Genomic DNA, 12,498 nt, shown 5'->3' on the forward strand with positions numbered 1-12,498 from the left:
ACTAGGCAACATCTGGAGATTAGAAAGAGATAATCAAAGACGTGTTAGTAATGGATTAATTTTTTAAGTACTCAGATATTAGATAATATGGATCTAGTACAGATACATACCAGATAGCTTGTGTGGGGTTCATATTGCAATTGAATGCTAAATACATATGGTTGTACAGGAATCTAAATTATGAAAATTATGGAACTGTTGACCCAAATATATTACTTGGATTACCGGGTTATTAAACTGGCTAAAAATAAGAAGCTGAAACTGATCTGGCGAAGATTACTTTTTTGTTCTTTTGACTTGTTAACAGAATCAGTAAGGTGTGATTAAGTCAACTACTTACACATACATGCTAATTGGGAAAAAGACAACAGATTTTCTTTATTGGCAGCTCATAAACCTCAAAGGCAAACATTTGAAAAAGGACACAGTCTATTTAGTAAGCCATGCTTTATATTTTAAGTTTTAAGCCAAAACATGTTTTGAAAATAGCAGAATATTAAAGATAGAAAGCATATTTTTGTCATGGCAAAGCAAGTAGGTATGATTTTGGGGGGTAGAAATAAGGGGTGCTTTTGTCTAATAGTACTCAAACTTTAATGTGCATATGAATCCCCTGGGAATCTTGTTAAAATATATATTTCGATCAATAGGTCTGGGAACCCCAATATTCTGCATTTCTAACAAACCCCCAGGTGATGTGGTGGCCGCTGTTCTAGCAACCTCATTTTAAGTAGAAGGCTTTATCCTTCCTGGAGGAAGTGAGGTTTAAATTGGGACATGAATAATTGTAAAATACAGGTTCTTTATTTTCTCCCTCCTCAACTATCACATTCTCCTCCCCCCCTTTTTTTTTTATATAAGGTACTGACTGTAACTGTTAAGGCAGGAAAATGGAATTGCTTTTTCATTTTTTTTTTTTTTACAAAGTACTTATAATGCATAATGTTGGAGAAGTTTGAACAATAAGATTCTCTCCTCTAAGGCCTAATGTTGAAGTCAGTCTAATTGGAGGAGAAATGGGAAATGAATCTCAAAGTTAGTTAATGGCACAATTCTGCTGGATACTGAAAAGTGAAATACAGCCACTGACAGAATAAACCTTAAAGGCCATATGAGTAAGAAGGGAGGAAGTAGAATTTCAGTTGGGTAAGTATGAGGGGTTGGAGGCAGCAACTAGATAAAAGGATAATGAGCTATTAGGCAAGACTGAGAGTGTACACGGGACTTAGTGTTTCTAGAATGTCCCCTGTATGTTGTTGCAAGTCCAACAATACAAAGTAACCACCAAAATGCTGGACAGTCTGGTAAAGGGGCTGCTGGTAATAAAACATAAAACTGTATCTTATACTTGCTCAAGACATATTAAATCCGTATCTGAAATAATGAATGAGATCAGATGTTGTCCAGAGAAGGAAAATCAAAATGAAAAAAAGTGTTGAGGGAGGGGCAGCTCTTGAATGAAGATGGAATAAGAACATGGGAACTCCTGTGTGGAAAGAAAAGGCCAAGAGGTCTGCTAAATCAAGGGTACTGTGAATAAGTGAGTACAACCTGAACAAATACAAAGCAGTGCTATTTCACGTGAACATCTACCATGTTATTACATGTGCCTTGAGATTTTTGATGCTAAACAGATCTCGCCAAGCCTGCTCCCCTTTGCAGATAGTGAGAATGCCTGTCGCCCTCCTTGTTTTCTTTGTAATGAATTTCTACTTCCTTTAAGATTCACTTAGAGCCTAACCTGCTTTTGTCTAAACCCTCCATACAGAATTAGGTGCCTCCCAGACCCAGTTCCCTGGCTTCCATAGCCTCCTTTACATGCCGCTGCTTGCAGTGTTTACATCCTTGTCTCTTTCTCTAGCCTCACATTCCTTTGTAGGAAGGGTCTGTGCCATGGTAATCTTTGCATTCCCCAGTTGTGTGGCTGACACATGCCCTAAGCTCAGTTTGTGTTAGCCGGAAGGAAAACAAAATGGGATGAATGAAAAAAATGAAAAGATGACGAGATTTTCAACAACAATTTAAAGTGGACAGAATGAAAAGGATTTAATTCTGTCTTGACAAAATAGTTTTATTAGAAAATTGCAAAAACATTCTTTTTAGTGAAAGCTTTTCACTAAAATGTTTTACATAATTACATATCATTGCAAGCTTGACATGATATGTAAATATTGTTTTACATATCCTGATGTACTCTATGGAAAAATATAAAATTATGTAAAATGTAATAAAAGATAAAGTTAGGTAAAACCATTTTATATATTTTAAACATGAATTTATGCAAACAATCATTTTACATAAAACAATTTTATATAAAACAAAATTTTATGTTTTTAAGTAGAATAGTTTTTGGCTTAGGGCAAACTCATTCATTTTGGGTTAGTGCAAACTCATTTAGTAAACATGACAGGTGGCCAAATTATCACTGGATTTCAGTGACTTTCTGAGTTGCACTGGGTTTCTGACATCTCTGTCTCACGATCTGGGGATGGTCAGAAGCCCTCTGAAGTTCAGGATAGGATCTTCCAGGAGATACAGTGATCAGAATGCCAAAACTCTTGATGAACTGTTTTCAAGATGTAAGTCACAGTATGGTAAGAAGTACAAATTAATATATTTTACACTGCATATAAATCATGAAGAATTTCAGAATAAAGCAGTGACGAGTAAAGCCTCTTAGAAGAGGTATGTTTTGAAATAGTATTTGGTAGAGGTTACCATCATTGTGTGGAAGGGAATATGGTGAGACCCTCATCAGTAAGGGATTGTGGTGAAAATATGTGTCCAGCTGATTCAATGGGGAGGAAATGGCTGTCACAATCTGTGTGAATTGATCTAAGCCTCAATTATGGAGATATTTAGGCTTGGTCAGATTTTCCCAAATGGTGGAAACAACCTTGTTCTGTCAAGTGTGAATCATGGCAGACTTGAGCAGCACAGCCCTGTTCCATTGTCTTATCTGCTTCTTGTGATGAAACATTTTATTTGAGGTAATATGACAGTATTAGTCTGACCTTTTAAAGTGAAACTTTATTACAAATTATTTCCAAACTTTGAGTTTCTTGAGCTTTCTTGACCTAAAAAATGTTTTTTATATATAATGTATGTATATGTTAGTGTCACCTGAACTTCAGGGATACTTGGAGACTTCAGTTGGAAATGAATCTCAGAAAGATTTCTTTTTAACTAAGGTCTTAAATTAGTTAATTGTTAAGAATTTGCAACAAAGCTAGGAGTAACTTACTCCAACCTTTGTTTTGTAATTCATGTTGTCTTAAACATGAATTATAAGATTGTTCACTCTCTCGTTGGAACTTTAGATAGCTGTGATTATCTTATTTTTCAATCATTCAAAATTTTGAATTTTAATTTCTCTCTTACTCATATAAATACCAGTAGTGTTCTAAATTACTGGTAATGTTCCAAATTACTGGAAGAGACGGGCTATGTTAATTACAGCAAATCAAACAGATTCTCATAGGAACAGGGGAAGAAGAGAGCATTCATTAAGATCTAGTATGTGTCAGGTAACAGGTTGTTAGGCAGTTTGCTAATCAAAATTCTGTGAAAGGTTTTTATTTTCAAATATTTGTTTCTCAACAGGAAACAAATGCCACAATAACTAGGGTTCAACAGTAAAAAAAAAAAAAATAATAATAATAATAATGAAGGGCCTATACGCAGAGTTGTGGGCAGGATTAAGGCGAGCCATGGGGTGTGGCAGGGTGCCCAGGCTTTTGTGGTCCTGACACAGGCTGGTGAAGACAGGTGCCTGGAAGCAGGGTCATGTGAGAGGACCCGGTCACCATTGCGGTGAGGCCTAGAGGACTCAGAGGGGCAACGCATTCTGAAATTCACCTCCCACCCTTGGAATTCCTGTTTGTGTGTTTTGTTGGCCAAATCTAACCAGAAGCCGGGGGCAGGAGAGCCTGAGGTAACTCAGTATGTGGAGCTATATTGTGAAGACACTGAACTTGGCAGTAAGGGGCTGAGCTGACTGTGTGGGGTAAATGAATATTTAGCACTATCTTCTTTCTCAGAGTTTTAAATAAGGACTTTTGAAAACCATTCTTTAAAAAATCATCCTTTTAGTCATTGTTTTAATATTGAGGAAAATAATGCTATAGTCATATTCCTGAGGAATGTCTAAAAATCTGATTGAGGATGCTATGGTTCCTAAACCAGCTTTGAGCTTCGTGGCATTCAAGGAAAACGGGAAACTATGTTGTTTGTAGCTCTCACTGCCTGTTTGCAGGCACAGCAATTTATCATTCTTGAGGCAGGAATTATTAGTGGAAACTTATCGCAGAATTCTTAATATAGCAATAGAGAGACACCAAGCAATGTAACATAGTCGTTTCATTAAAAGTATGTAAATATACATTTGAGTATTTCTTATAGTAGTCATCTTTGGTTTAAATTGAAGTTTGGATGTCAAATTGTAGATTTCAGTTTCTATGTCTCCATAAACTGTCTTCTTTTGTCCAAGAAGTTTTTCACTTGTTAGATCTTTTTTTTATTTCATTTTGAAAATTTGATGTTCCCACATAAATACACAAAAGCAATTATTTTTTATTTACTTTCAAAACCTAAGTTATGGTTATTTTGATATTTGAATATGAAACATAAACTAATTCATAAGTAGATACTGCAGAGGGATTTTTTAATGAGTTTTCCTATCATGCATTTTTATAGACTTGACTTTTAGATCAATCCTGCATCTATATAAAATTTACTGGGTTATGAATAAACTGAACACATGTTTATTCTTATAAAATGGCATAATGTCTATAGATGAAGACTTAAAGATCAAGAAGTAAAGAATATGTATAGATCAGGACTTAAAGTACCATCAATTATATGAGACATTTGCAATTACTAAAGGATTTTCTTGATAAGCGAGGTAGGTAAGGTATGGTCAAACTTGGGGAGGGGGACCTTGACACTGAGATGAGATGAGCTTAATCAGTAGAAATTCTATGGAAAATGTAAGGACTGTAATTCTGTAGAAAATTAATGGCTTTTCTGTCCCACAAAGACTGTAAGCCCTATGTCATGCATCTGATGTAATATTCAATATGATATCTGTATATATTGATACAGCAGGTTTAATTGAAATAATCTTGTGAGTGTATCTGCATATTAAGTTTCCATTACAAAAGGTATTTTAATTTTAATAAAATATAGAGGAGTTTTCTAAATTGTTAGGGTGCTATTTTTTTAAGGTTTTAAGCCTTTGTTTTAGATTTTAAGTGAAACATTGCCACTCATGCCTCACATCTCTCAATTTGCAGGAGACCCTAATTTGTGCATTGCCTTAAGGTAATGCTTCTTTCTCAGTAGTTGGCAAAGTCACTGTGCCCTGTAACATAAGTGTTTCCTTTGAAATCTGAGCCTCGTGCATTTTCCCTATAACTACAAAGTCTATTCAGAATGGGTGAAGCACAACACTTAAAATACCTGAAGTAATTGAATTGTAAGGAATGCAATACAGCTGCTTGCCATAGTGCATTTAATACCAGATGATTTAGTCACAAAAGCATCTCACACTCTTTCCGCACAGATTTATTTACTTATTTATTTCATTGATGTCTGGGAGAAAATTACATAGCTTTACAGATGTTATAATGAGTCATTATATTTGGAATTTGAATCTGATGTATTCTGAACTGTCCAATGTGTTATTTTCATAGAATAACGAACTATTGGGATATCTTGGAAGTTAGGTTATCGCTGTAGTTAGGATCACATTGACAACTTACTCTATCAGATTCTTGGATTGTAGTTTCTGATTTAAAAAGGAAAACAAAAGATTTGGGGAGGGATTGAATTAAGATGGATGATTTACAAACCTGTTTTATTTCAGAAGTGGTAGCATAGCAAGAATTATATTTTAAAGCAGTATTTCTAAAAAGATAATTCTGTATGCCTTTGATTTTCTCAAATCACTTCTGCATTCATGAGCTGCTTGAAAAATTCTGGTATTCCTGATAGCTATGCAAAAAATTATATTTAGAAGTCTCTGCTTTATTTCAAATATTTTACCATCATATTTTCAGTACTAAACTGAAGAAAGGCCTGGTTTTAAATTTTTATTAAGATTATCTTCTTATTCAACTAAATGGAAAGTTGTATTGAAGGTTCTCTGTTGCATTTATATATTATGAACAATATTAAAACAAATACTTCGAAACAATTGAGCTCTGCTGTCATGGGCTCGTAATCAGAAAATCTGAAATCTCCTTGGTTATCACAAAACCGCTTCTCAAACGGCTGTTTGAAAACAGCTTTTGCTTCTTAGGTAATAGAGATGCTCTTCGTTGTCATCTTAATTGTCATCAGATGCCTTTGTCACCAGAAATAGTATTTTACAGCTGATTCTTATGGGATACTACCAGCAATACAGGATGTCATCTAAGAGACCATGATGTACAGACAATGGAATTGGAAAGCTGAGTCTTTTCCATTTAAGTACAAAAGAATTTGGAAAGACTTATTTCAGCTCCGTAATGTTAGAGATAAGGAAATAGAAACCAAACTTGATGTAATCAAAGATATAAGTTTGGAAATAAACAGTTTAAATGGGAAAGAGAACTCTTCCAGGGGGTTCCATGTATTTTATCGTTTGAGTCATTTGAACAATGCAAACTTTTGTCTCTGTCTGTATAATAAAAGAAGAAGAAAATTGATCACGAATGCCCTTGACTTACATAGGTCCAGAACACACAGCACTGAAGAAGGGGTATTTTCAGCACCATTGGAAACTAAAGCGTAATTCTGTCATTACTTCTGTCAGCCCCTGACTGCACAGAACTGGGATAGATAGGGTTGGAGATATTGGAGTGCTTTTCTGAGTTAAGCATGTACACTTATGTCTCTCAAAAGAAGGATGTTTGGGGAATTTATTGTTCAAAACTTATTGCAAATGCTAAGAGACAGTTTTAAAAATAATTCTATCATTATTTTCAGCTTTCACTAGTGGAAAGGTAAGACTTGAGAGCCTCCAGCCTAGATCTGGACTTCCAGCATAACTGCCTTTGCAATGCTCCAAGAAGGAACAACTTTCAGATGTAGTTGGGAAATAGAGTTGTTTTCATTTTGGCACACCTCACGTGTATAGAAATGGGTACCCAACTACTCATTTTATAGAGAAATGGTAATTGTAGTGTGGTTTGACTTTAAATTAGTGCTGGGTGAATAGTTCAGAGGAAGAAAAAAAGAAACTCTTTAGGCTATCTTGATTTAATTTGCAAACCTGATTTTAAATAGAAATGTGTAGAGACTAACCTACATTTAATGGGGTGGGTATAACTTATTGGCAGTTTTAAAACATGAAATATGTTGTAGCTTTAAAAAATATATACCATGCTTATTGTTAAGTCATGGTAGAATTTCTTTCAATAAGTTTTTAAGACTTGATTTGTATTATTGAACTTGACCTAAACAGCTATGCTTTATTCGATTCTATGAATAGATAATTACTTTTCGTCACTAATTAATATTAATATTGATAAAGAACTAAATTTTGGTTGCATGCCCCTCTGCTTCAGCACTTATGTTAAAATGTATGCCCTTATTTTAGCAATATTATAGTTTATTCAGTATGCTTTTCCCACTATTTTTAATGGATTAAATAAAATCATAAGTCATACCTTAAATACAGCTTATGCATTGTATATATTCAACATTGAATTTTAGTCCTCAAAGTGATCTGAGTTGCCTTCTATTTCAGCTAACAAATTTACAAATAAGAACAATTAGCTCAAAGTATTTGAATGATATGTTTTACATTTTATTCTGATTTCTATACAACAGAAATATAAGCAAACTTGAAACACTTAGATACACTGTAGTGTATTAAACTAGTGTGGAACTAGTTGTATATCTTTTCTAAAAATGATTCATTTTCAATTTCATAGGGAAAACTGACACCTAAGATTGTAGAATCGTATGTGAAACAAGAGTAAATTGAACTTGAGTAGAGGCCATAAGGATTCTTTTAAGAGCTCAGCTGAATGGTCCTCACTTGAGGTGTCTCACAATTGCCCTGACTTGCGTTGCCATCATCTGAGGGCTCGCAAACTCACAGGTCACATGCCTTGTATAGAAAAACTCACATCTCTGGAGTATCGTCTGCATCTCTCTCTGTGGTCTCTCCATATTTTCTTTCCAGCTATCTAGTCATGGTAACTGGACTCCTAATTCATTGGCTTAGGTCTATCATGATGTGTCTTAACAGGAAAAACAAACAAACAAAAACAGAAGCCTTCTTTCCTAACCTAGCTACCCAAAGTCTCCCAGCCTCTTTCTGTTTATTAGAATTGAGTCACTATTTAGCTCAAATTCAAGGGGAGAGTGGGGAATTCAACTCCACCTTTAGTGGAAAGGGCATTTTAAAACCATCACAATTGTTTCAAAGCAATTATTTTTAGCCTTCTAGGAACTGTTTCTGTTTTTCCTATTTTCTGGCTACTCTTTGAATATGAGATTGATATATTAAAAAAAAAAAAAACAAAACAAAACCCTACAGGTAAGTGTAGTTATATCGTGTGTATAACTAGAGAACTCTGCAAGAATCTGATTTCCTGGATTGCAGATAATAATTTGTCCCTTAAAGACAACCTATGTCTTTAGGGAACTCCACCTGGAAACCTGCTTGCTTTTGAGAGACAATTACTTCTCCAACTTTCTAGATACAAAAGGAAATCAACATTTTGCTCATTTTCTGGGACTTTAGCCAAATTCATTGTTTCTTACCTAATTCTTCTTTGGACAAATAGTGACCACAACTTGAATCATACTTTTGTATAATAAACTTTATGTATAATTATAAAATTAGGTCAAAGTTAAGTGGTAAAGTTTAATAATATGCCCATAATTGGCAAATAAAGTGCTTACCTGATAATATTTGTTTACAGCATTTGTTTCTGATGTCCATATCTTAAAACCAGTCATCTTGAATATTTGACACTAATTGAAAGTAAAATTAAAACTTTTATGAAAAGCAACGACTCTTGCTGCTCTTATATTTTTAGTTGCATATAAATACACTATTTTTGTATTTTGCTAGAAAATTAAGACACGCTAATGATAAACTTATTCTAATTTTGTATAAATTTTCCTTTGTGATTTGATCTGTATTTCAGTACCACAATGGAATGGGGAAGAATGTTCACCTATGAAAAATTATATGAATGAATTAGGAATCTTCTTCTCCTCAAACATATATTTCTTTTTCCGTGCATCTTTGTCCCTAGGGTGTTTTCCTTTTGGCGTATTGATGTGACTAGATTTCCTGTATCCTTTAAAAATCAAAGCAAGTGAACAAGTTCTCCCTAGACTCTGGCATCTCATCTATAGCTTCTGCCACATCTCTCTTCCTATCTAAAGTATTGAGAAAGTAGCTCACATTTGTTTTCCGTACTTTCTCTTCACTTATTAATGCTCTGTGTTCTGATTTCTTCACCCATCATTAATCTGAAGTTGCTTTTAGTCATGAATTAGTACTTAGGAAATCTTGATTTTCTGTGTTATTCAAACTTGTTACCCATTCTCTACTCCCAAAGTATCTTTTCTCTCTCATTACTTCTATAATTTCATATTAATTAGTTTTTCTTTAACCTCTTTTATTCTGTCTCGCCTGGCTTCTTTTGTTGTCTTGTTGGAGTTTTCTCCCTTTAGATTTTGACAACCTCAGAATTTTCTTTTTATTCCTCTTCTCATTCTATATCATATTCCCAAATAAATTTATCTCTGGTTGAATAACTTTATGATTCATATCTTCAGAGCACATTTTTTTCCTCTGGATCCCCAGTCATATAGTTCTACTCTCTACTTGGCATATGTGCCCTCTTACGTCACCCTTGAAATATGCATGGAAATACCTAGACACACACTTCTATTACAACCATCTATTTCTCTCTCCCTATTTCCTTTCTTCCAATTTGGTAGTATCGTCAGTGTTCACCTTTTCTTTCCCTTACCGCCTACTCCAGCCATTTATCAAGTTGTAGGAATTTAAATTCCTAAACATCATTTCACTGTCTACTCTTTTGCAGCTTCATCACTGTCACTTAAGTTATGTCCTCAGTTTCCATTCCCAGATTTGTTTTCTCGTCTTCATAACATGCCCAGAGTCCTGTAATTGTAGTGCTAAGATTGAACCCAGGTCTACCTAACTCGGTGTTTTTACCACCACACATACTATACTGCATATTTTTCAAATTAATAACTTGAATACTAAACCCAGAACTTGCAAAATTATTTCAGTAATAATTTCACTAAAATAACTTAGTGATTTGAATTATTTCTTTTTAAATTATTTTTAAAAATGAATGTTATTTAATTTTATGTATATATTTTTATGAGAATTAGATTTGTTATTCATGTATTTAAGAAGCATTTATTAATCACCTTGTCCAGATGATAGACACTAGAAAATAGACCAAGGATACCAGCAGCACTGCCCCGTTCAATTTACAGTCTCATGAAAGAGATAGATATGTAAGCAAATACTAATATTACAATGTAATAAGTGCTAAACAAAGAAATGTAACAAAGCCTTAAGAGTCCCAAAGGGGTAGCTTACATCTAAGAAAATTGATATGATGTCACAGAAAAAGTATTTTATAAAGCTGGATTGTGAAGGAAGAGTGGGGACCTGTCTGACAAATAACTGGGAGAAGGATGCTTAGGCAGAGGAAACAATGTCAGCAAGAGCAAGGACTTGTATGCTTTATGATAGGGAAGAATGGGACCCCGGATCTTGGACTTTATGTGTATGGGGATTTGTTTTATGTGTTTAGACAGAGGAATCACTTCAGCATATTCGTGTTCACTTAAGTAATTCTAAGCACGTGTGGGGCAATTTGGAGGGTTAAGAGATAGAGACATGGAGATTGATTTGGAGGCCAGCACAAAAATTTAGATGACTTTTGAGTCTGGTGAGAATCCAAACTATGATGTTGACTTTGTAAAGAAAGAAAGGAGAAAATGTAAGAACTGCTCAACGCTATATTCTGAAGAAGTGTCCAAATGCTACATGTGCACATTTTGCTTTTGTTTTAAACTGTAGACATGGGATGTAGAGCTGGAAAGATCTGCAGAATCCTGGGCTGAATCTTGCTTGTGGGAACATGGACCTGCAAGCTTGCTTCCATCAATTGGACAGAATTTGGGAGCACACTGGGGAAGGTATCTTAAAGCACAACTTTTTGTTTCTGAAAACATTAATGTTTAAAATGAAATCCTTATTAATTCATCAGTGCAGTTTTTCAAAGACTTGAAAGAAAAATCATCACAAAACAAGTAACAAGATCATACCAGAACAATCAGCAATGTTTTAGACTTTAAATCATCAATTTATTAGTAATGTAATGGGCATAAATATTTAAGTTTAATAATTTGCACCAAAGTATCTTTCTACCAAATTATACCAATGTATTTTGCAATATTTAGTTTTGTATTTTCTGCAACTTTGCTTGCCCTCTGTGACTGTTTTCTCTCGAATAGATATAGGCCCCCGACGTTTCATGTACAAGCATGGTATGATGAAGTGAAAGATTTTAGCTACCCATATGAACATGAATGCAACCCATATTGTCCATTCAGGTGTTCTGGTCCCGTGTGTACACATTATACACAGGTATGTTTAGGGGGTATTATACTTAATTCCCCAAATTGAGTTAATGTAACTATGAAAGAAATTAGGCTAGTGAACTTGTCTTTCTTATATCATTTAATATGGTTATTAAAAAAATTATATGAATATTGATTATGTTGAATTGGCTTACAAATTTCTATAAACAATGAAAATAATTATCACACAAAAAAGTCCAAGCATCTACTTAAAAAGACATTATTTCAGTGATTTTGCATATCAAACATTTTTAATATGGCCCCAGTAATATGGGGAGAAATTTACCATCTTCAGTGTCAAAGTTTTATCTCAAGGAATAAAAATACAGTTTTATTTACCAATGACATTCAATATTTACATGTGCAACATGTATATATATATATTTATATTTCATGTTCACAATTGGTATGTTCTAAGTTTCCAAATCAAACAACTAAAGGCAGATTGAACTAGGTAAAGCTCACTGCTGATCAGACTTATTATCAGTGAATATAAAGCGGATTAATTGTTCTGTATGCTTTTGCATGTGACAAGACTGACCAGCATCAAACTACGTGATAACCTGTGGCATGATGGAGAGATCATGTTGTATAAGAAATCTGGACATGTAAATTTTTGCTCCAGTGTTTGCTGTTTAGGATGTGATTTTCTGTTCCTTTGTCAGAAAAGTTTCTTCGTAGACACGTTAATATGACATTAGGTTCGTGAGGATGTAACTTTTGAATTATTTACTAAGTTTGCATTTGAAAATGCCTGCATATTATAACCAGACACAGTTATTTTTCTGCAGCTCTCTTTTTAAAATTGAACTAGGTATTACTCAAAGACTCAGGGAAAAAACCCTTTTTGATTTGATCTCA

The 12,498-nt window shown here is 34.2% G+C and overlaps 1 protein-coding gene across 4 annotated transcripts in view; it reads left to right on the plus strand.

Annotated features, from left to right (window-relative positions):
• Positions 1-12,498, plus strand: part of CRISPLD1 (cysteine rich secretory protein LCCL domain containing 1) — a 46,111-nt gene that overhangs the window by 13,131 nt on the left and 20,482 nt on the right. For 2 of the 4 annotated variants that reach the window (XM_025394865.1, XM_025394863.1), the window contains exons 1-3: positions 1,289-1,540; positions 11,075-11,193; positions 11,512-11,644. Coding sequence is in view for 3 of the 4 variants with exons in the window: in XM_025394863.1 (XP_025250648.1) it covers positions 11,577-11,644 (68 nt within the window). In the remaining variant the exon portion in view is untranslated. Of the gene's footprint in view, positions 1-1,288; positions 1,541-11,074; positions 11,194-11,511; positions 11,645-12,498 lie in introns of those variants that run through there. The other 2 variants (XM_025394861.1, XM_025394862.1) reach the window with 1 other exon arrangement.

This window comes from Theropithecus gelada, chromosome 8 (genome assembly GCF_003255815.1).
Source record: "Theropithecus gelada isolate Dixy chromosome 8, Tgel_1.0, whole genome shotgun sequence".
Lineage (NCBI taxonomy): Eukaryota > Metazoa > Chordata > Mammalia > Primates > Cercopithecidae > Theropithecus > Theropithecus gelada.